The sequence below is a fragment of the Natrix helvetica genome, assembly GCF_964273705.1.
Source record: "Natrix helvetica genome assembly, chromosome: 8".
Taxonomy (NCBI): domain Eukaryota; kingdom Metazoa; phylum Chordata; class Lepidosauria; order Squamata; family Natricidae; genus Natrix; species Natrix helvetica.
The window spans coordinates 18,029,105-18,052,448 of record NC_138559.1 but is presented as its reverse complement, the minus strand read 5'-3'; the positions used below and the strand labels follow the sequence as shown (position 1 = coordinate 18,052,448).

General features: G+C 43.9%; 1 protein-coding gene across 1 annotated transcript; it reads right to left on the bottom strand.

Moving 5' to 3' along the window:
- Positions 1–1,948: 1,948 nt before the first annotated feature.
- VSIG10L2 (V-set and immunoglobulin domain containing 10 like 2) lies at positions 1,949–21,728 on the bottom strand (the record flags this gene model as incomplete). The annotated part of the gene is made up of 12 exons (XM_081960714.1): positions 1,949–2,076; positions 4,307–4,452; positions 6,115–6,139; positions 6,939–7,061; positions 10,925–11,230; positions 12,036–12,326; positions 13,154–13,414; positions 14,227–14,487; positions 16,141–16,416; positions 16,721–16,996; positions 19,295–19,642; positions 21,650–21,728. The coding sequence occupies 12 exons, from the start codon at positions 21,726–21,728 to the stop codon at positions 1,949–1,951; spliced, it is 2,520 nt and encodes an 839-aa protein (XP_081816840.1).
- Between the last annotated feature and the right edge of the window lie 1,616 nt (positions 21,729–23,344).

The following is a 23,344-nucleotide window of genomic DNA, read 5'->3' as shown; positions in this document are numbered from 1 at the left end:
AATGTCATAATTTAAATCTTAAGTCTTGGTGGTCCGTGGCCAAGGTCAGTGGCCCCCAAAAGTATTTGAAAGTCCGTGATGAAGAAAAGGTTGAGAATCACTGCTTTACAATTGTGACTGAGTCTATTGGAGCTACTAACTAGAGCAACCAAACATCTAAGTCAGGGGTGTCCAACCTTGGCAACTTTAAGACTTGTGGGCTTCAACTCCCAGAATTCCTCAGTCAACCAACTGGGGAATTCTGGGAGTTGAAGTCCACAAGTCTTAAAGTTGCCAAGGTTGGGACACCCTGCTCTAAATGTTCACTCTGAACATTTATTGGGAAAGTTGCTTCATACAAAGGAACTAGCACTGTGCATTAAATTGTGGTAGCAAGCAGGGATGTGGTAAACGAATACATCCCTGCCCCACCCATCCATCAGGTCAACAGATGACTAAACCACACCACAGGCATTGTTTGCTTAGGTGATTCATTACTCCAGCTGTCCAGGGCTTGGCTGCCTTCGACAAAAACCAACACACTAAAACCTCATAATGCAAAGACTCCCTGGCAGATAAGACAGGGTCCCAGGTGCTTATGACCTGGCAATTCCCATCATGTTCCTAAGTTATCATTTTACAAGAAGAATGGGCTGGAATGTGGGGGGAAAAACAAGCAGTGAACCTATGTTCTCCAGCTCTGACTTAAACTGGAAAAAGATTGATCTGGAAAAATGCAGCCTCCTTTTCCTCATTCAGGAGAGAATACGTTGGGAAAATAGCTAGTCCTACATTATTGGTTGTTGATTGAGGGAAGTATATTGCTGAGCAACTATTTACCTGCAACCTTAGAAAGTAGACTTAGGAATGAAGGATGCTGGAACTTTAGCTCAGCCCCTAAAAGGCACAAATTCCATATTGCAATAGGACGTTAGGAATGTGAATGTTGTGGGAATGTTTTTGTGATAATGTTAGACACAAACAACATTTTTGAAAGTGCATAATTTGCCTTTGTAAGCTTGGCTTAAGGCTCAAAAAAAAAAAAAGGACACAGACATGGATTTAAATATGTATGTAGTGTCCAACCTCCTTATTATCTGAAACATAATACCCTTTTCCAAAACCGGAGAGTATGGAATCTCAATTTTCTATTTGCACACATAATTTATGTTATCATATTTATGGTAGCTGTAATTCAGCAGTGACCAATTGGACTTGTTGGTTTCTCCTTCAATTAGACCCAAACTAATTAGACACAATTAGATAATGCAATGTATATACCAAGCCCTGTGAAATGATGGACGGTGGGGAGGTGCACTTTCGTTCTGGCGTATTTAAATACCCATTTAATTCAATCCATCTGTTGTATCTTAGGATGGTGAAGTTAAAAGGAGGCAAAGCTTCAAAACAGCATGGACTCATCTTACATCCATGCCATTCAAACCCTTGAGCTTTCCATCCCTAAGAAAACAAGATGTCTCTGATGCCAACACATGAAACAGCTTAACAGAGTCACCAAAAATGTACAAGGTTCTCAACCAAAAGTTCCGCATTTGTTGATCCATGAGTTCCATTTCAGTGACTCAGCTGTGGCCTCTGCAGCATCCGCAATCCCAGGAAAATATATTGCTTCAAAGTTGTCTAGCTTATTATGCCTGATCCCATATTGTCACTTCCCTGCCAGTTTGCCAGTTGACAGAAAAACACCCCTATTTTTTGCAAAATAGCTCTTACCCGAAGATGCACTTTGGTTCTGTGGATGACAATGAAATCTCTTCTGATATGTTCTTCTCCTTTTCCGAGGTCCTTTTTGGAAAGGCCTTGCATCACACAAAAACTGGAACGACACCCATAGGTTCTCCTCTGCACCACAGTTGTTCCCTGCGCTTCTTTCTTTCTTTTGCTGATCAAGGACATCTTTCATCAGCCTACCCTACGTTGAGTACTAAAGAGTCAGGTTTAGCGGTAGTCATGGGGTGGCTGTTACAGTGATTGTAACGTTGACTGGATCCTCAGAAGGAGGACTGAGGGCTGGCACTTCTTCCTGGGCCCCTGTTGGATCCTCTGAGGTCACCACAGCTTCCGTCTGAATTGCCTCTGCAGAAAACAAAGCAATGACAAGTGCCTATGAGCTGCTTGAAGAGAAGCAATAACTAAGTAGAAATCCTGAAGCCCAGCTGTTTCCATTCTTTGTTTCGATGGCTTCCAGATTCACGCTCAACATCAGCAGATTATCAGGGCCCACCAATAACAGCAGAGAATAAGGAGGTCTGTTTGCTAATCGATGTGTTTCAACAGCACATTGTCTTCTAGAATGGGTCCCCAACCTTTCAGACCTCAGGGACCACTAAATCCATCATTTTAAATCCCACGGACCACTAATACGACTGGCTAGATAGCGTGGCTAGGTGGCCATGTGACTGGGTGGGCCTGGCCAACTTGATGTCACTCACGTGGAGGGGCACCTCGCCAGCCTCTACTCACCCCTCCCCTCCCAGCCACTCCTCCCCTCCCTGCCCAGACTCCTTAGGGCCCCAACAGGAAGCAGTTGTTGTAGCTAAACAGCCACCACAAGAAAGAGTTTGCAAAACAGCTGGCTCAGTTCAAATTGGATCTGACCGAGAAGGAGGCTCAGCAGAAGCACCTCACTCAGGACTGCAAGCATAGGCTTTCCAAGCAGAGGGAAGACCTGCGGGAGTGCAAGGCCAGGCACTGGTGCCCGGAGGCTCAGTGGACTGAGTTGGTCAGCCAGTTCCAGGCCATGATGCATTCCCACTGGAATAAGGCCCTCCATCTCTTTGCCACCAGCGCTGCTTCCCTCCAGCCTTCACCCAAAGCCCCACACCAGGAGGCTGAAGCAGACCTCAGGTCGGAATTTCTGCCCCCCTCTGACCCACACAAAAAGACCCTGAAGGGGGAGACTCTCTGCAGCAACACAGACATTCATTGCCCGTGTCCGGCCCAGGAACTCTAATTTGAAGACCCCCTGATTTAGTGCAATATAAAAAATGCAAATAATTTTTTCTGCGGGCCACCATAAATTTTCTCACGGACCCCCAGTTGGTGACCTCTGATCTAGAACAAAAGGCCATAAGAGAGGGATGAATGGCCAGACAAAAGGGAAGCCCAATACCTTCACCAATGGACAAACTAGACATCTGAAAGCAATCAAGACACTCATAAATCTCTGCCATGTATAAAAATCTCTCCTTGGTCACAGGAACAGGGAAGCCATTTCGATGCCTTTGAGGAGCTGAGTATTGCTCTCCTCCCAAAATAAGATAAGCTGTCTATTTTTCAGTTTAAAAACAATGGTTTGGTTTCCAGCAGCTCAAATTTGAACATTTTTTTTCAATAATTGAGTTCTAAACAACCTCTCCCCCCTCCTTTTTAATATATATAAGTGTGTGTGTGTGTGTATTTATGTATGTATGTATGTATGTACATATGCATGTATGCATGTATGCATGTATTGCGTTGTGTTACAACCCCTGGTATGCCCAAATATTTATTTATCAGCACAAATACAACACACACACACACACACACACACACACACACGGATTTGCTACTTTTCCTGGGAAATAAATAGCTGAGTATGGAAACTGAGTCTGTAGACATAAAAGTTTTGGGGCCAATGATGTCTCTACAGTCCACCTACCGGTAACTTCGATTCCTGAAGATGAAATATATCTTGAAGGACATATGTAGCCTCCTAGGAAAGCAGGAGTTGGCCACGTTTACTTGCAGAATTTTGTTTTCCTTCTCTAATACCCAAAGACACAGCAAACAGGAAGACCCTTTGGCAAAACTTTCCACCTTCACGGGTTCTTTTTCAGTGTGGCAAAAAAAGAGAGGTAGTCCTCGACTTACGACCACAATTGAGCCCAAAATGCATGTTGCTAAGTGAAAAATTTGGGAAGTGAGTTTTGCCCCATTTTACGACTTTTCTCGCCACGTTTGTTAAGTGAATCACTGCAAATGTTAAGTCAGTAAGATGGTTGTTAAGTGACTCTGACTTCCCCATTGACTTTGCTTCTCAGAAGGTCGCAAAAGGGGATCACATGATCCCCAGGATACTACAACCGTCATAAATATGAACCAGTTGTCAAACATCCACATGTACATCCCACATGATCAGGGGGAAGCTGCAATGGTCATAAGTGTGAAAAATAATCTTCAATCACTTTTTTTTCAGTGCCATTGTAACTTTGAACGGCCACTAAATGAACTGCTGTAAGTTGAGGACCACCTGTATTTCAAGGTCTTGGCTCTTGGATTGATCCATTCAGATAAGGTAACCTCCAGAGATTTATCACCAGTTTACCTGCTGGCGTTTCCCCAGCTGTTGTGGAAGTCTCTCCAACCTGCTCACTCGCTTCTTCAACTTGCTCATTGGCTGCATCGCTCACTCCTGTTGGCATCTCAGCATCTTCTGGAGTCCCGATTGGTTCTCGAGTCTCAGCTCCAGCCCTAAAGAGAAGAGATGCGTTGACCCATTACCAGCCTTATGAGGCAGACCAGTAGTGGGTTCCGGATCGGGGCCGGGCTTCCTCGGTGGGCATACATGCTGCACACACATTCCGCATTACACCGCCCAGCGACACTCAGCTGCTCGGCGGATGTCGCACAGGCGGTGCACACTGTGCATGAGTGCGTAATTGGGCCGTTTGCCTCAAAAAGCGGTAAGGAATGCTTGGTCCACCCGCCAGCTACCGCTGCTCCCAACTACCACCGGTACACCCGGAACCCACCACTGAGGCAGACCAGACTGGAAACAGAACCAGATGAGCTAATTCTACTTTATTTTAAGGCGACATTAACAGGATCTTGCAATTCTGAAAGTACAAACTTCCACCCTCGCTTTTTCCTGCCTGATAAGTTAGGGTGGATCCCTTCTAAGTTTCTTTCTGTTACTCAATTGTGGATTCCTTTACCTGATCATTCCTTAAGCAGCATCCCTTTCCCCATCTCCCCAGGTATTGGCTGGAAGTGGCATTCAGCTGGTTCAGACTGGCTCACCCAAACTGGGAGCGGAAATGGCCTATCCTCCCTGGTTCTATGCTGTTCAATTTAGGCACGTTTTTGAGGCTAGAAGGGGCAGACACCAGCAAACTAGTGGTAAGAAAATGGGAAACCCACCGCTGGTATTGGTGCATTCCACTACACCAGGGGTGTCCAAACTTGGCAACTTTAAGACTTGTGGACTTCAACTCCCAGAATTCTCCAGCCAGCTGCTGGCTGGGAATTCTGGGAGTTGAAGTCCACAAGTCTTAAAGTTGCCAAGTTTGGACACCCCTGCACTACACCAATGGCCATTTGCTAGTCCCTCTCACCTGTTGCTATAGCCACCACCTTGAAAGCTGGAAAAAGGTGACCAGTCCAGCTGCTGCCAGAACTACGTGAAAGAAAGCTTTTCTCATAAAGATTTGAAGACCAAGCTCCCCCCTCCCCCCCTCCCCAGCGTGAGCTAGTCAATAAATCTACCTGCAATGAATGAGATTTAGTGATTGTGGGCTGGTCTTGACTGTCTCATGCTTTCTTGTGTTTTTCATTCTGTCTGGATGTGTTGGTTTTTAATCCTACATGAGCCACCCAGAGTTACAATTTGTGAATTGGGCAGCAATATCAATGGATTAAATAAATAAAGGGTAAAGCATGTCTGAATTATCTAAACCTCTCTTTTAATATCGATGCCAGCTTAATAGCCACTGTGATGATAAAAGCACCTGAGGGTAAGATAAGAAGCAATGGGTGGAAACTAATCAAGGAGAGAAGCAACTTAGAACCGAGGAGAAATTTCCTGACAAGTTAGAACAGTTAATCAGTGGAACAGAAGTTGCCTCCAGAGGTTGTGAATGCTCCAACACTGGAAGTCTTTAAGAAGATGTTGGATAACCATTGGCCTGAAGTGGTGTAGGGTTTCCTGCCTAGGCAGGGGGTTGGACTAGAAGACCTCCAAGGTTCCTTCCAACTGTTATTCTATTCTATTATTCTAAAGTTCTGGAAAATATAAACTACACACTTTGAGGCAGCTCAGAAGATTCTACTTGTTATAGATGGCTAGAAATATTAATCCGTTTTTCCCAAACAAAAATAAAAGATGAAAAGGGAAAAAAAAGAGCTGTCACTTACATTCTGAAGAGCAGGTCATGTAACCCTAAGTGATAAGAGAAAGAAACTCCATTTTAGAAACTATTCTGCAAGAACAGCTAAACTCTAAACGATTGAAGGGTACATTAACAAGGACTTTAGGAAGACTCTCTCCATGGCAATGCCATGCCCTACCATTTGGTAGGGAGAATTTGCAATTATGTCCCACAACCATCATCTCAGAACATTGGATTTCCATCCTGCAAGGCTGTTAGGTGTAAGTTTAATTTCTGCTTAATGGTGGGCTCTCTGGTGTGGTGCAACAGCCTGTTGAACTATACACTTTCCATTACTTTAGTGATCTCTTCAATATTCATGCAAGAACCGTGGTGGCCCAGTGGTTAGACTGCAGTATTGCAGGCTAACTCTGCCGACTGACAGGAGTTCGATCCTGACCGGCTCAAGGTTGACTCAGCCTTCTATCCTTCCTAGGTCAGTAAAATGAGGGGCCAGATTGTTGGGGGCGATGCGCTGACTCTGTAAACCGCTTAAAGAGAGATGTAAAAGCACTGTGAAGCGGTATATAAATTTAAGTGCTATTTCTATCTATCACTGCTTGATCATATGGTCTTTAGTGCGCAAAACTTACTAACGTGAAGAGAAAGATAACCATGGCCATCTCAGAATCTTTCGCCCGCTGGCAGAACTAAAGTAAGGAGACAACCACTGAAATGACTTCCAAGGAAGATGAGTGGGGGACTCAACAAGAGTCTGACTTTTTGTCCTTGAAAAAAGACTTAAGGAAGGATTTCCATAGATCCCATAAGGGGAGCTGCTGATTGGCCCCCACAGCAACTATCACTCACTTGGATTATTCTCCCGGTTCCGAACAATGTGTTGAAAAACCAGGAGAGAGATGACTGTTGCCACAACCATTCCTGCCAGAGCAGCCGCGATCACCACAGGGTATGCATTGAAAGGAGGATCAGCTGCAAGAGAGAAGAAGCAGTAGATGAAGGCAGTGGAGTTCCACCAGGGCCAGATCTTCAAGGCTTTGGAGAATGATGTGCCAGATGTGCTCTCTGTTATTCTAGCCCCTCCTTCTCTTGCCCAGTGATTTCCAGATGGGTTGATGTTCAGCTCATCAAATCCACCATCTGGCTAGAAGTTTATAGGCGCTGAGGCACATCTGCTTCCTTCTTTTAAGAGGAAGGTTCTGGAAGCAATCGTTTGAGCTCCATGAAGTTGTTTATACAATGTCTGCCAAGGTGGATTAGTTGAAGGATATTTATTTATCAGAAGGCAAAGGATGACCCACTACGGAGTCAACCATGTCTTCTAATACTTCAGCATCTTCGATTTTCAGATATATTCACTTCGGAACAAAGCTCCAGGGGTTACCAACAGCTACCATTTTTACGTTCTAAGCAACGGATAGGAATCATGCCGGCCTCAGAAGCCGCCATGGAAATGAATATCCACTTTTCAGCATGCCAGGGCCACAGCTTGCCCTTAATTTCTTTTTAAAAAATTAAAATTATACAGTTCATAAAGGGTTCTTTGCAGGCACCAATAAACTGTCCGTGGGATTAGACTTCCTGCAATAGCTTCCTGGTGCGTTTGCCAAATTTTAGCATGATTTTATGAAACTTCCTTCACCTTCAAGCATAAAGAAATATCACCTTTCCTGAGAATATATGTAGTAAACGATTGTATAGGATACAATCGGATAATTACTTTGGGTTTGCTGTTTCCTTGAGATTAGCTTGACCCTGTGCATGAAATAGACCTACTGTTGATCTGCTTTAGAAACCACCTTTACGAGGTGTGAAGGTTGTGATTGTCTGAACCGAGAAGCCCTGTTGGCAAACCCTTATCAAGGCACTTGATCCAGAGGTGGGCTTCAAAACTTTTAGCAAGGGGTTATCTGCCCAGTTGATGGGTGGGCATGGCCTAGTTGGCCTCCTGCACCATGACGTGGGGGCCGTTTTTGCCCTTCCTGGGCTCCAGAGGCTTTTGTTCAGCCTCCGGGAGGGCGAAAACGGCCTCCCCCGAGCTCTGGAAGCTCCCCAGAGGCTGGAAACGTGCCCGTTTTTCACCCTCCCTAAGCCTCTGTGTGGGCCCTGCACGTACCTGGCATCCAAAATGGGCCACATGGAGACTCCTGAGAGGGGAGGGGTGGGCAGGGCCAGCCAGGAGTGGCATTTGGGTGTTTGCTGAACCATGCAGAATCTTCGCTAGAGGATCGCAGCCCACTCCTGACCTGATCAGTAGAACGTTTCTCCCCACCCCAACTCTCCATTCCTGGGCAAGGAGATTAAAGCTTTTTAAGGAAGGAAGCAGTTTGGGGCAATGTCAAAGGGAATGGGGTTAAGGAAGGGTCTCTGTCCTGATTAAATTGTTCTCCTCGTCTGCCTGCAGCTAATTTTAAAGATGGTTATTTCCTTAAAATATCAGGAGATCCAATTACGGATCTCTCGTGTTAACAAGTCGTTCTTGGCCCTCGGCAACTCTGCATTTGGGGACGATTCTTTCTCTGCCAAAGGAAACCCTCAATGAGGCTTTACACAAACTCTCCTCTGGCCTTTCGGGTCTCCGAGCGATCTTCCACCCCGCATCTGTTTCCAATCGTCTCCGTTTTTCCAAGAGAAGACTTTGCTTGTTTTTCTTGAGCATTTTGGTTTGCTTTGCACCTTCCGAAGGCTCTTCCCAAACCTCGCTCAGCCTTGCTTGTTGCAACAGCTGCTGCCCTTATGAGGAGGAAGGACAAGGTGGCCATCTTTGTTCCAATAGGGCAGCGTTCGCTCAAGATCCCCGAGATGACTTTGAGGTCAGCAAAGCAGGCAATTCTGCTCTTGTGCTGCCGGACCAAATCCTGCTTCTGCAGGACAGACCTTGGCCACGGAAGGAAATGCCACATCACGAATAGGGAATATTGCTGACATTCCTGTTCTGCTTCCAACCAGGTCATAATGACCTAAGTGCCACCTGCTAATTATCTACATACAGCGTTCAGGACGACCGGAGTTTCTACGCAATTACAAATTGAATTTTGTACATTTTCCCCTCTAGGACAGGAGTGTCAAACTCAATTTCATTGAGGGCCGCATCAGGGTTGTGTTTGACCTTGGGGAGCTGGAGTCGGGGTGGCCAGATCTATGTCACTCCTGTTGGGGGCACCTGTGGTGGCCTGAGTGCTTTGCCAATGAATACAGGCTCCGGAGCTCCGTTTTCAGCTGCCCCGGCCTCCTGCAGCCTTATGCTAGTGAAAACGGAGCTTGGGAGGGCCATCCCGAGCTCCGTTTTCACTTGCAGGAGACCGAGGCAGCTGAAAATGGAGCTTGGGTACCTTTTTTTGCTGGCAAAAGCAAAAGCTGATCCTTTGCTCTTTTCAGGGTGGCCCCGCAGGCCAGCTCTAAGTACCCCATGGGCCGGATCCAGTCCCCAGGTCTTGTGTTTGGTACCCCTTTTCTAGGAAATGGTAACTCTTCATCAATCAGGGTTCCCATGTGCTTATTAATTCACAATAAGATAAAAAAGACTCCATCTTTCATACTCATCTGATCAAGAGGCCAGGTCTTTTCTGCTGCATAAGGAACTTTCCTTTCTTTATATTTGGCCAATCTTATAGCAAGAGCACAAATCGGTCAACATGGGCAGAGATTTTTCACCACAACTAGGAGAGCAATCCTGGAGATTGTTTTGTAAAGAGCCCAGTAGCACACTCCAGGAAAGTAAAGTACATTTCCCCCCCAAAAGAAGAATAATGCCGAGAAGGAAAGGTGAACTTCACCATGCTGTTAAGAAGTGATGACACACAGAGATGAAAATCCTGTCAAAAGTTCATCTCTTCACACCTCCCATCCTGATCCCAACCTTGAGACTGGTGTGTAACCACCCACACGACTCAGGTCTGCAGATCTCATGCAAGATGAACAGAGGAGTAGCTGAGGCACACCAAATGCAGAAGTAGAGAAGCACACTAGAAGGCAGAGAGAGACCCAGGACAGATGTTCTGGAAGAAGCAATGGCAGACATGGTTCTTTCTGGTCATTCTGGCACTACCATTATCACCTTCACCATCTTGTAGTAGTAATTATGAGAGTTGTTTCAAATTGAAGAGCACTCTGGACTGAATAGGGAATGTTGCCTTGGATCAAGTCAGCCATATTTTCCTAGTTAGCTCAGAACTATCTATTCGGGAAGGGGGTTTCCAAGAACTGAGGCAGGCCAGGCTTTGACAAGGAGAAGGGAGAAGGACCCACTCATTATTTTCTTTATTTCCTCCCCCCTTTGTCATTTTTATAAATAATTCAAGGAGACAAACAGTACAACACTCCTTCCTCCTGCTGTTTTCCCCACAATGACAACCTTGTGAGTTGGGTTGAGAGAGAGAGTGATTGGCCCAAAATTACCCAGCTGGCTTTCATGGCTAAGATGGGACTAGAACTCACCATCTCCTGGTGATTGGCCCAAAGTCACCTAGCTGACTTTTATCCCTAAGGTGAGACTAGAATTTATTATCGTTAGCCCTAGTCATGCAGCTTATCATAATTTATCATGTATCCCTACTTATCCAACTCATTATAATTAACCATAATTACATCATACTACCACACAAGGTCTCATAGAAAAAGAGGTGGGCCTATAGACTGCACGTATATACAACTTGCTGTTCTTTCTGGCATCCCCTATGAAGTCCACTCTCTCCTGCATGCAGAATGGAGCAGGCCTGATCCTCTCATCTAAATGCTCAACTGTCACCTCTTCCTTCAGAAGAAAACCTTCCAAAACAGCTGGTTATTCCATACGGGTATGGATGTGATCAGTATAGTTAGCCACTCGAATGCACCTGGGGTCTTCACTTCAGAAGGATGCCCGGTGGTGCGATGGTTGACTGCAAGGATCCGGAAAGCATAGGCCACTGCAGGATCCAGGCCACCCAGCTTTCGGCCACGGACATCAGGGTCAATGTTGTTGGCCACTGTTTCCCAGTTGCTGGCCATCTGTTTTGGGCCGGTCTTTTTTGCTTCTCTCCTTTGGACTACAAAGCCAGTCAGGTTTCCTGAGCCTCGAGTTTCCCATTCCAGTTCCACCTCTGTACGTGGGCGAGTGTACATCAGTCTGCTGATTGTCACATTGGGTGGGTTGGGATATTCTGCAAAGAAAAGAAAAGGCATATCATTGCTGCTTGTTTACACATTTGCATTCTCAGAAGACCCTCCCTGTTCACTGGGCATGTTTAGTTTGGGAATCAAGGGCATAACAGAGAAAAACAAATGCCGGTATCCCCCTCTCTACCACATGGCAATAAAGTACAATCATTGGCAGAAATCACTGCGGAGAAAAAAAATCAAAATCATAAGAAGAAGTCGTAAAATCAGGATCCTTCTTTTCACAGGGGAAGAAAACTTGGAGCAATTGTAGAAGAAGCGTGGATTCCTACTTCATGGATTTGTGTTTGAGAGATCGAAAGGAGTTTTGTGGTACACATCAAGAAGCAACGGATGGAAATTAATCAAGGAGAGAAGCAACCTAGAACTAAGGAGAAACGTCCTAAGAGAACAATTAATCAGTGGAACAACTGGCCTCCAGAAGTTGTGAATGCTCCAACACTGAAGGTTCTTAAGAAGAGATTAGGCAACCATTTGTCTGGAATGGTATAGTATGAAATGAGCAAAGGGTTGGACTAGAAGCCTTCCAAGGTCCCTTCAATACAATACAATACAATAGTAGAGTTGGAAGGGACCTTGGAGGTCTTCTAGTCCAACCCCCTGCCTAGGCAGGAAACCCTATACCATTTCAGACAAATGGCTATCCAACATCTTCTTAAAGACTTCCAGTGTTGGGGCATTCACAACTTCTGGAGGCAACTTCTGTTCCACTGCTTAATTGTTCTAACTGTCGGGAAAACTCTATCATTCTGTTATCTTCCAACTCTATCATTCTGTTATTCAACTTACTTTTTACCTGGAGGCTGATGGTGGCAGAGGCATTGCCCACAGCATTGATGGCAACACAACGGTAGACGCCACTGTCCCGTATCCCTTCTGTGTCCTGGAGAGTCAAATTAAACCAAGTATTCTCCTGCTGCAGGTGGTATTTCCTAGTGCTTGCTGTAATGGACTGGTTCTTATTATTGTACCAGAAGACTTCAGAGCCCAAATAGGCACCTTGGAGGAAGCAGGCCAACTGGACCTCGCTGCCTTCAAACAACGACACCTGGGACTGTTGCACCATAATCTTGGGGGGTTCTGTGTGTAAAACAAAACAGAATAAAAGAAATTCTCAAAACCACCAGCTTGAAGGAGAGCAGTAACTAGGTTGGGACCTTTCCCTTCACCCCATGAAGGCTCTGGGCCTTCAACATCCAGATGGAAGCCTTGCCTGAAGCACATCTACCTTTCCAACAGGAAACAAAAAAAAATAATGCACTGAGATATAAACAGCATTCAGGTGGGCTGGTCTAAAGAAAGAGGTTGGGAACAACCTCATACATTAACATGCTAGTAAATGAGCAGCATTGCCCAGTGGCAGACATGTTGCAAAAGCAGTTCTGCATGTTCTCAAAATGGCTGATCAGCCCCAAAAGTCAAGAAGGAAGAACCCAAGATTTAAGGTGGCCCTTCCTTCTTGACTGGGAAGGCCAACTATAGCACCAGAGGACAACTCCATTACATAATTTGTTTGTAACTGAATAAAGACAAATCCTTTGGCCACCTAATGAGAAGGAAGGACTCCCTGGAGACGAGCCTCATGCTGGGAAAGACTGAGGGCAAAAGAAGAAGGGGACGACAGAGAATGAGGTAGCTGGATGGAGTCCCTGAAGTAGTAGCTGTGAGCTTAAATGGACTCCAGAGGATGGTAGAGGCCAGGAAGGCCTAGAGGAACGTTATCCATGGGGTCACGATGGGTTGGACACGACTTTGCAACTAACAACAACAACAACAAAAGAGACAGGGAGGAAGGGATCTGCTTGGGACAGGTAAACTTGATGGAACAATGTCTTTCACACTCTGATGAACCAGTCAATCCTCCATTGACCCTGTTATTTTTTCTTGAGTCACATTTATCTGCTTACCCAGCTGGATGTGGCACTCAGAGGTTCTTGCCCACAGAGGGTGAGCTGCCATGCAGGTGAACGTCTTGCCTCCAAGGGTGGCATTGGGCTTCATGACAAAAACATGGTGTGATGGCTTCATGCTTCCCAGCACATGGTGCCTCCAGTCTCTCCACCAGAGGGTCACCGGAGGTTCTCCACCTGGCCAGTCGCAGGTCAACATGAGGAATTCATTCAGTTTGGTTGCTACCACACTGCAGGCCAGGCTGCCTCTTGGAGCCCCTGAAATACATTGGTCAGCTTTCAGAGGCGGCTTTGCCTTTGCCTACGTCCTAGGATTCCTAATAATCATGAATATTCGTTGGATAACTTTTCATAAACAAGAGCTAATTAATGAGCCCCATAAATTATCATAAATCCAACAAATCAATACAATTTATGATAGTGAGCCAGATAATTGGGGCTTATTGTTATAAATAATGCTAGTAAACTAGAATTATTATCATAATAATAATAATAATGAACTGACTTGATTTACAGGAATTATGACTTTCTTTAGGGATTTAACTTTAAAGAGCTCCTCTTTGAAGGAGAGGGACATTCAGAAATGTGAAATATAAGAAGGAAGGAAGGAGGGAAGGAGGGAAGGAGGGAAGGAAGGAAGGAAGAAAGAAAGAAAGAAGAAAGAGAGAAAGAGAGAGAGAAAGAAAGAAGAAAGAAAGAGAGAGAGAGAGAGAGAGAGAGAAAGAGAAAGAGAAAGAGAAAGAAAGAAAGAAAGAAAGAAAGAAGAAAGAGAGAGAGAGAAAGAAAGAAAGAAAGAAAGAAAGAAAGAAAGAAAGAAAGAAAGAAAGAAAGAAAGAAAGAAAGAAAGAAAAATCTGGACCTGAATATTGAAGTATTGAATTTGTATAAGGGGGTTATAACCATCCTAATTGCAGAGGCTTCTATGTCCCCATAGTTGCATTTCAATAAAAGAAAAGAAAGAGAAGTTTAATTAATCATGAATTGTTTCTGTAGCATAATGAGTACTTTAGCCTCAACTTTTGGGAGCCTCAACATCTGTCTCTAGAATAGCAAAATAGGCTGGTACTCACAGACAGTGGTCCTGCAAACCGCATCCTTTATCAGTGCTGGATGGGAAGCCAGGCAGATATAGGACGTCCCATTGGGAACATCTGCACCCTGATGGATTTGAACAGCTCTGGAGAAGCTTCCCGTGTGGGTTTCTTCTGCCCTCGATTTTACCCAATGCAAGTGCACTGAGGGGAATCCCCCTGGCCATAAGCAATGCAGCGCAAGCTCTTGGAAACTGGAGGCGGGCATCGACATGCAGTTGAGCTGTCCCTTGGGCAGATCTGTGCATAGGGTAAACATCATATCAACAGCAACGAGGACTTACAGGGGCCAGAAACATCCATGGAGGAGAACATTATCCAAAGGGTGATGGTGATAAAGAGCAGGGTCCCATCCCTGCTGCTTTGGGATTAGACACAAAAGCTTGTTTGACCCACAAGATGGTTGTGCCCATGTTCTCCGGGCCCACCCAAAAACATTGCTCTTGCAAGCCAACTTCTACCCAAAGTTGACCAAGAGTTTATGCATTGCCCGCTCAGAATCTCATGACTCCTTGGCCAGGAGCAGGAGATATAGCAGATATTTGCCTATTTCTTTGCATTAGCCTACTGGGGAAAGCTTTGATGACAGAACTGGTCTCAAAAATGGCTAGAAGAAGCAGAGAACGTTTGCTGTGGGGAAAAAAGTTGACAATTGCCTGCTTAAAGATGTTCCTTGGTGGGAAAAGAAGCTGGTGGGGGGGAAGGGACTATTGCCTCCACTCCTGACATTTTTCCACTGGTAGTTGCACTACTAAACCATGGAGCTAAGAGTCATATGGGCAAACCCATAATTTATGGCTTCCTATGTTGACAACCTCGTATTGTTTTCTGAAGCTTTGAATTTCTTTGGTTTTGCATCTCTGCAAATCCCTTCATTCACCTTAATTTGTTTCTTGCTTAAGAATGAAGTTATCATTGCAATAGCATCGCACAAATGCCTTATAAAGTTGTAAGAGCTGGGTTTTGGATCAATATCTTCAATGAAATAACGCTCTATTTAAATGCTTGCCCTGATCTCAGATAAGATTGTTTCTCATATACAGCATTTGGAGATGATTTTATTTCTACATTTATTTATTTTGCAGAGAAACATTAAGGAAGATGAGTTTCTCCCACACCCCACAGCTCAAATGGTGCCACCCAACTAAAACTGCATCATGTGAAGAGGATGGTACAGACTAGGTTGGTTGGCCCTACATTATTTCAGGGAATCTAAGATTCTTGCAGGTTGGTCTTTGAGGTGTTGCTTGTTTCGAAATGTCCTAGGTTAATTTGGTCAATGTTGTTATCAAACATACATTTCAATGGTCCACAGACAAGAAATATCACCACAAAGAGCCTGCTTTGATCTACTTGAAAAACATCTGGCTGCGTTCTGCTGCAAGACACCAAAGCAACATGGGTCAATGATTACTTTCCTACTTTATTAATACTTTTAGCAAGTTGACCTCCTTCTCTGTGATTATTCCATACAGAAATCCATGGAATCTTTCGTTTTTATTTCTCTTTGGGGGGGGGGGGGGAAGAGAACTTGAAGAATGTCACCAGAAAGAACAGACTCTGTTGAAACAAGATATGAGAGAGTGGGCCACATGAAAAGTGAAATAATCAGGGTGCAGAACAAGAACGGTCTATCATTCTCTCAGAAGGGAAGCTAAAATGTTACTACCGAAACACCAGCATTGGAAACCATGATAGAAGAGGCAATCACCACCTTCTTTTGGAAGGGATATTTGGCACCCTGATTATGTTGACATTTTTCCTTTTGGCATCTTTTCAACTGTGCCAGGATGGTAAGGTTTGAAATAGCGAATAAAAAAATATAGAGAGATAGGAAGCAGCAGAACATGCTAAAACCTCATGCCTGCGAATATACCTGTAAAGGTAACTTACAATAGACAGTCAAGATAATAGTGGCTTGCGTCCGAGTATTCAGGTGCATATTTTGAGCTAGGCAAGTATAGATGCCTGTTTGAGTCCGGGAGATTCTGGCAATCACATACTTCTGTCCAGAATAGACTTGAGAGCTGTTGTAGAACCAAACATAGTGACTGGGAGGATTGGAAGGAGCTAGGCAGGTCATAATCACTTCTTCTTGTTCATTGGCTGAGAAGCCATGTTGGTTAATTGCAAATGGCTCTATGGTGATCACTGGTTCATCTGGACCATCTATGGAAGTTTAAACTAGTTAATAGAATGCAATCTGAAGAAGGTGCTTCTTTCTTTTTTTATAAAAGTTTTTTTTTTAATTTTCAAAACAAACACAGCACATCCTCCTTTACATACTGTAGAAAGTGTATCTGTTGGTTACAAAAAGGCTTTCGTGCATCTCTTCCACAGTCTGACCTAATCTGCTTCACTAGGAATTATCTATTTTATTTAATGCTCTACTCTCTGCAAGATTACGATTCTGATCGGCAGCACACAGTTTCCCCCAAAATAGAAAAATTGGCCTTATTGACCAGTTGCTTACAGATAATGTCAAGGTACATCCCATCACTGGTTTGGCTGTTGACCTCATTGTGGGCTGAGCAGGTGTACCAACCCATGTATGTCCGGTTTGCTGAGGCCAGGTTTAAGAGATGCATCCCTACTTCAGCAAGAATGACCAGGCCATCTCGATTAGTGTAGCGCTGCCAAGAATAAGTGATAGGAGGTGTCCCTTCTTTCACGGTGCAGATCATCAAAACCGGCATGCCTTCCACGGGTGTTGAATTGTTAATCTGCAGAAAGGGCTTGGGAACTGGGACTGGGGAGACCAAATGAAAAGTTAAGAAATTAAGAAGAGTGAGACATCCTTCCGTCAAGAAACACGAATGACCTGAATGAGTTACATACCTACAAAAATCCATTTCTAGTCCACAGTGGTTTTTTTCAGATTAGGGAATTGATTTAAATCACCCATAGAACTACCCAAAGATTCAAGATGCAAGCTAAAACAGAAACACAGGCAATTCATTTTGAAAATGGAGATAAAAATGAAGCCAGAACTTTTTTCTCTTAGGTTTAATGGAAAAAGAATTGGGGGGAAATTTGGAACTTTATTATTGTATATGTTGACAGCAGCCAATGGTATGCACAAAAAACAGAAGGACACTTCAATCACTACAATGGATGAATGGTTGCAGAAGTTGATGGAGTTGGCTGAAATGGCAAAATTGACCACTTGGATTGAAGAAAAGAACATAAGTACTTTTGTTTCCACGTGGAGACAAAGCTTCTGAACTTCGTGCTTGATGTGGAAAAGAACGAAACTCTGACTTTGAGTTTTACCGATTGGACTGATAGATCTTCATAGAAATGGCTTGTTTGTATTATTATGGAAAAGCAAAAAGTTGCGATTTGATGTTAATGCCTTATTTTACTGAAACTCAGAGAGTCGGAAGTCAATGCTTCTTTTTCTTTCTTTTCCCTATCTTTTCTCACTTGTCCTTTCCTCCCCCGCTCTACTTTTCTATTTACTTTGTATTTTATAATACTTTCTAATTCAATAAAAATGTTGACTAGAACTGGAGGGGGGGAGGGAAGAATCACAGGCAATTCAACTATTGGCCTAAAAGTTCAAATTCATCATATATAAACATAAGTTCAGTTTTTATCTTTGCCCTGGCTATTACTTAGAGCAGTGTTCCTCAGCCTTGGCACCTTTAATCAGGATGGACTACAACTCCCAGAATTCCCTAGCGTGTATGTTGGCTGGGGATTTCTGGGCATTGAAGTCCACACCCCTTAAAGTTGCTCAGAAAGGCTGAGAAACAATGACTTAAAGCTTTGCTGGCTGAGGAAATCTGGGAGTTGAAGTCCACAAGTCTTAAAATTGTCAAAGTTGGAGACCCCTGTCTTAAAGAATGGTCACCTTTTACAATGGAAGAAAATAATGCATGCTTCTGGTTTACTTCCAGGGCTAAACCAACCAATTTCCTTAAGTGGGGAAGGGGGGAGGAGGAAGAGCTGGACAAAAATTCTGAAACTAAATTCAGCATAATTTAAATAACTTAAAGATTGAATACTTTTCTGCTGGGTGACTAATTTTTTTAAAATAATATTATGAGTGCATTGAAATTCTAGTTTGCTTAAGAACCTATTTTACTTCATCTCCCACCCTACAACAAGTGGGAGAAAGGATTTAAAAGATTTGGTAGCAAAAAGGTTATTTAATTCTGGCTTATATTACAAATAGAATGGATTGAAGTCCGCGAGGACCTTTGGTTACACCAGTGGGTCTCAACCTTCCTAATGCCGCGACCCTTCAATACAGTTCCTCATGTTGTGGTGACCCCCAACCATAAAATTATTTTATGTTTTCTGTATTTTTTTCAAAAATATGTGTTTTCCGATGGTCTTAGAGGACCCCTGCAAAAGGGTCGTTCGACCCCCAAAGGGGTCGCGACCCAAAGGTTGAGAACCACTAAGTTACACTTATATATAGACCCGTCATGCTGAACCTGTGGCATGCAGAGCCCTCTCTGTGGGCCAGCCGATGCCCCAGCCCAGCTCACCACGCATGCATGCCCGCCAGCTGGTCTTCAAGTCACTGCCATGCATGCGTGGGGGACTGGGGGTGAGGTGCATGCGCAGGAGATGCCCACATTGCATTTTGGGGCCTTATGCACTGCTCCCACACACAAACCGCATTTTGGGCCTGGAAAGCCTCCTGCAGCAACCTGGAAGCCAAAAATGTGTGGGAGGGAGAAGAGTACATGCGCTGGGAGTAGGGTGCACACAGAGGGATTGTGCATGTATGCGCGAGGCGGTGCACAGGGGCGGTTGTACACAGGGGGAACGTGCAGGGGAGGCACACACAATTTGTATCGCATTACTTTGCCTTCGGCACATGATGACAGTGTTTAGCCGTTACTGATATTATAGAGCATCACTGGCCCGTTCAGACAAGAGGTAGAAATCACAGACTTGGGTGGGGTTTTTTCCCCCCATAATGCAAACATGAAGAGGGACCAGTCGAAGAAATCAACTCTGATCTCATCTCTGGGGAAACACCCCGTTTCCTCAGAAAGCATTAAAGTAGGACTCAGAAGCTGCGACTTACCCAAGACGAGAAGCTCAATGTAGGAATAAGCCACTTTGATCTCTCCATCCACTTCGTACATGGCTTGGCACATGAAATGTCCCTCGGCTGCTTGTCGCAGTTTCTTGATCTCTAAGGTGCTGTTCCTCAAACTGATCTCCCCCAGGACGGCAGAGGCCTTCTCCACCTTGGACTCAAGGCCATTGCTGATGGCCACAGCTCTGGGAATGAGAGAGCCGGGTTTGGTGAAACTCCAGAAGACAACCAGGGGCTGCGCTATGTCACCACACGCCAGCCTCACCGAGCGGTTATGAACCCCTTTGACCACTTGCTCCTCATATTCTGCATCTTCCAAGGGGAGAAGCTGACCTGGGGGAAGAATGAATGAATGAATGAATGAATGAATGATTGAATCACTCAACTGATCAATCAATGCCGAGCTTTCAGGCCTCTCCAATGACTCATAAGCAGATTTTCTTTTATTGAATAAAAGTCAGTTGGCTCTCCTCTCATTCAGTTTAGGAAGATAGGAGCTTCATATATACTAAAGACCAATTTCTTGAGAAGGCAAACAGAGCAACAAGTTTACTTTTATTATTCATTTCTAAGCCACTTTTAAAAGGGAAAACCCCTTCAAGTATGCTGGGAAACAGAGGTTTCCCCAAAAATATTTGCTTTGTGGCTGTGGACCAAAAGATATAAATCTTTGATCTGGTCCAGCAAAGTTGCTCCACATGTGGTCAATTCTCAGCCAGCCTTACTTAGTTTAGCATCCCCATCTGATTGATCTGATCATCTTATGCCCCTTAAGAAAACTTTCATATGTTGATATTAGGTTTAACTTGACTGCTATCTTTTATTTGGACATGATTGGTTTTCATCCATCCATCCGAATTCTGAAGAATGGTTTGAACATACTGAGCAATGAAGAAGAAATGAATAAATATGGCTATGTGTATATATGTGGCAGAGTGGGTGGAAACCTGGAGAAGCTGCTATTAGAAGGTTAAATTTTCTGATATTGAGATTCTAATCATTCTGGAAACTTTCCAACTGTTGATCTTAAAGCAACACCTGTTAGGATGGATCACTCACAGCAGCTAACATGTGGATGTTTTAGGCAAAGGAAAAAGTGGCATGCCCAAATCCTGCCCCTTTGCAACTGCTGCAAATTCATTTGAAAGCAAATTTGGGCATTCTGTTTACACGGGGTTTTTCAGAGATGCGAACGCCAGCATTAAAGTTCTCCAGTATCGTTTGCTCCTTCGCAAAGAAAGAAAGAAAGAAAAAAAGTCTGAAGAAATTAGCAGCATCTCAAAAACAAAATTAAATTGCAGACAGTAAACTGTCTCCAAAAAGAATGGCTCTGTTAGGAATAATTCATATTAAAAACGAACAAAAGCCAAAGCATAGATATTTAAGTATTGATGAATGCAAGCTAGGTCATTTGCATTTTAAACAATGTTTAATGGAATTTACATTTACAACTTTATAAATTAGGGGAAGAGGCATGGAAAGCACCCAGGGCCATTTATTTGGTGAAATGGGCGGCTCTACAAATTTGATAAATAAATAACTATAATAGTTACACAATAACTACAAATATAAATAAAAAGGTTTTCTACAAGTCTTTCTACAAGGCACACATACACATGCACACCAGATTAGACTTCTGCGCTACAACTGTTGTGCCCTGGGCCGAATCTCAACTTTTGCGATAGCATCATGTCCTCCGCAGAGATCACAACCAGGTTGAAGTACTCACCAACAAGAGAAGAATTCAAGAAAATACAAGCAGGAGGCAGCCATCACCGTATGTGCAAAATTGAGATTCAGCCCAAGGTACACAATCAATAAGGGACGCAGTGGCTCAGTAGCTAAGACGCTGAACTTGTCAATAAGAAAGGTCAGCAGTTTGGCAGTTCGAATTCCTAGTGCTGCGTAACGGAGTGAGCTCCCGTTACTTGTCCCAGCTTCTGCCAACTAGCAGTTCTAAAGCACGTAAAAATGCAAGTGAGAAAAATAGGAACCAACTTTGGTGGGAAGGTAACAGCATTCTGTGCGCCTTCGACATTTAGTCATGGCGGCCACATGACCATAGAGACGTCTTTGGACAGTGTTGGCTCTTTGGCTTTAAAACAGAGATGAGCACTTCCCCCTAGACTCGGGAACAACTAGCACATATGTGCAAGGGGAATCTTAACCTTTACACAATCTTCCATCTAAGCCCATTATCTTCATGTAAGGCTGAGCCTTTAAATATGCCACCAATGGGACTCACAAGCAAAAAAGGAATATATTTTGCTTATTTCATAGGCGGACATACATATTTTTGCATTGCAGCTGGCCTGGTAAGATTGCTAATAGGTTACTCACCATAAACCACAGCTGGGAGGATATATAGGATTTTCAGCAAGCTGTTAAGTTGTAGATTCTTTACCAATCCATAATCCATTGCTCCATGTCACTGCACAGGACAAGACCCAGAAGAGAGACCCTATGAGCTCTTTCCAGAGCTTCACATCTCCTCAGCTTCCAGGCAAGCCGTGAAAGAAGTCGACTTCCTGTTTCTTCTGCGGGCTTACTAACCTCTGTGACTAAGGGACAGGTCCCTTGTGTCTCTTCTTTCAGTCTCTCCAAGATAAAAAATGCAGCCCTCATTAGGCTCGGATTACCCCCGAATCATCCCCGATTAATGTTCAATTATTCATTTATTCTTACTTAATCTCGTTTTCCTTGATCTATTATGCAGGAGCTTCTTTAGAGAAATGGTGGAAATACAAGTCAAGTTCCTTTGGTTTGAGCATCTTGAAGCCGTGGTTTCGTACCAGTGGAAGATAAGGACTGAAAGCATTAAATTTTCCATACAAAAGTCTAAGCCATGTACTTCTAGTTTGCAAACCTCTTGTGCAATTTTATTTCTTTGGACAATGTGTTTGCAATGGCAGAAGAGTAAGTGTTTTTTTGCTTATCTTTGAAGGCATACTCAAGTGCAAAGACAGTTTTACTCTTCCTGGGTTGAATGACTCCTTTTAAATTTCCAATATGCACATATTGAACGCACATTAAATACAAAAATATAGCCAAGCAAAATAAACAAAGTCTCGTTCAATGAAGACAACAGATCTATGGGAGAATTCTTATGATTCTCACAATTGCTAAATAATCTATATTCTTTGATGGATATTATAGTTTGAAATACTCCCGCTTGCAAATTTTGTAAAAAGATTTCCTTTGTGATCTGTTTTAATACTGTGTTTCCCTGAAAATAAGACAGGGTCTTATTTTCTTCTGACCCCCAAAATAAGCACTTGGCCTTATTTTCAGGGTGGTCTTATTATTTTTGAGGTGTAGGAGGTGGCAAGTGTGACCAAGTGGTCACCTCATGGCTGCTGCTTTGTTGCAATATTTTAGGGGAGGGCTTATTTTCGGGGAAACAGGGTGTCTTTCTATCATTTTAGGCTCACTGGTCAATAATTGCTGAGACGATACTAGTTCTCATTGCACTGAAAACATTATTTTCTGGAAATAGTGGAAACCTGGTAAACTTCAGCTAAGCCCCGTATTGCAGAGAACATTCTGGTGTTGTTTCTAGCCTAATCCTTATTGCCCTGCTTACAGAAACTGCCTCTCTGGTTAACCCTTATTTCATTGTAACAGCCAAGGCGAAGCGCCCATCGACCTGAGTGACATTGAGTTGGCCATGCCCACATGGTCACATGACCACCGAGCCATGCTTACCCAGCTGGTCATTAGGGCAGAGAATCGGTTGTTCAATTATTGGAATCCCACCACTGAAGTCATCCTTTATTTTGACCATGCAGGATTCCACATCTGGATTTTACAGGTGTAAAGGTTTGTTTGTTTGCCACTCTCTGGGGATTTCCAGTCACCCATGCCTGCCGTCTCCAAGGGCTCACAGCTTCACCAACACAACAGCTGCTTCTCAGATACTCTTCCTCCTAGGCTTTCAAAATAGATCCCTCAGCAAAGTGGTTCTCCTCTCTTTCCTGGTGAAAACAAAATGGGATGGAATGAAGTCATGGGGCGGGGGGGGGGGAAACCTTCCTC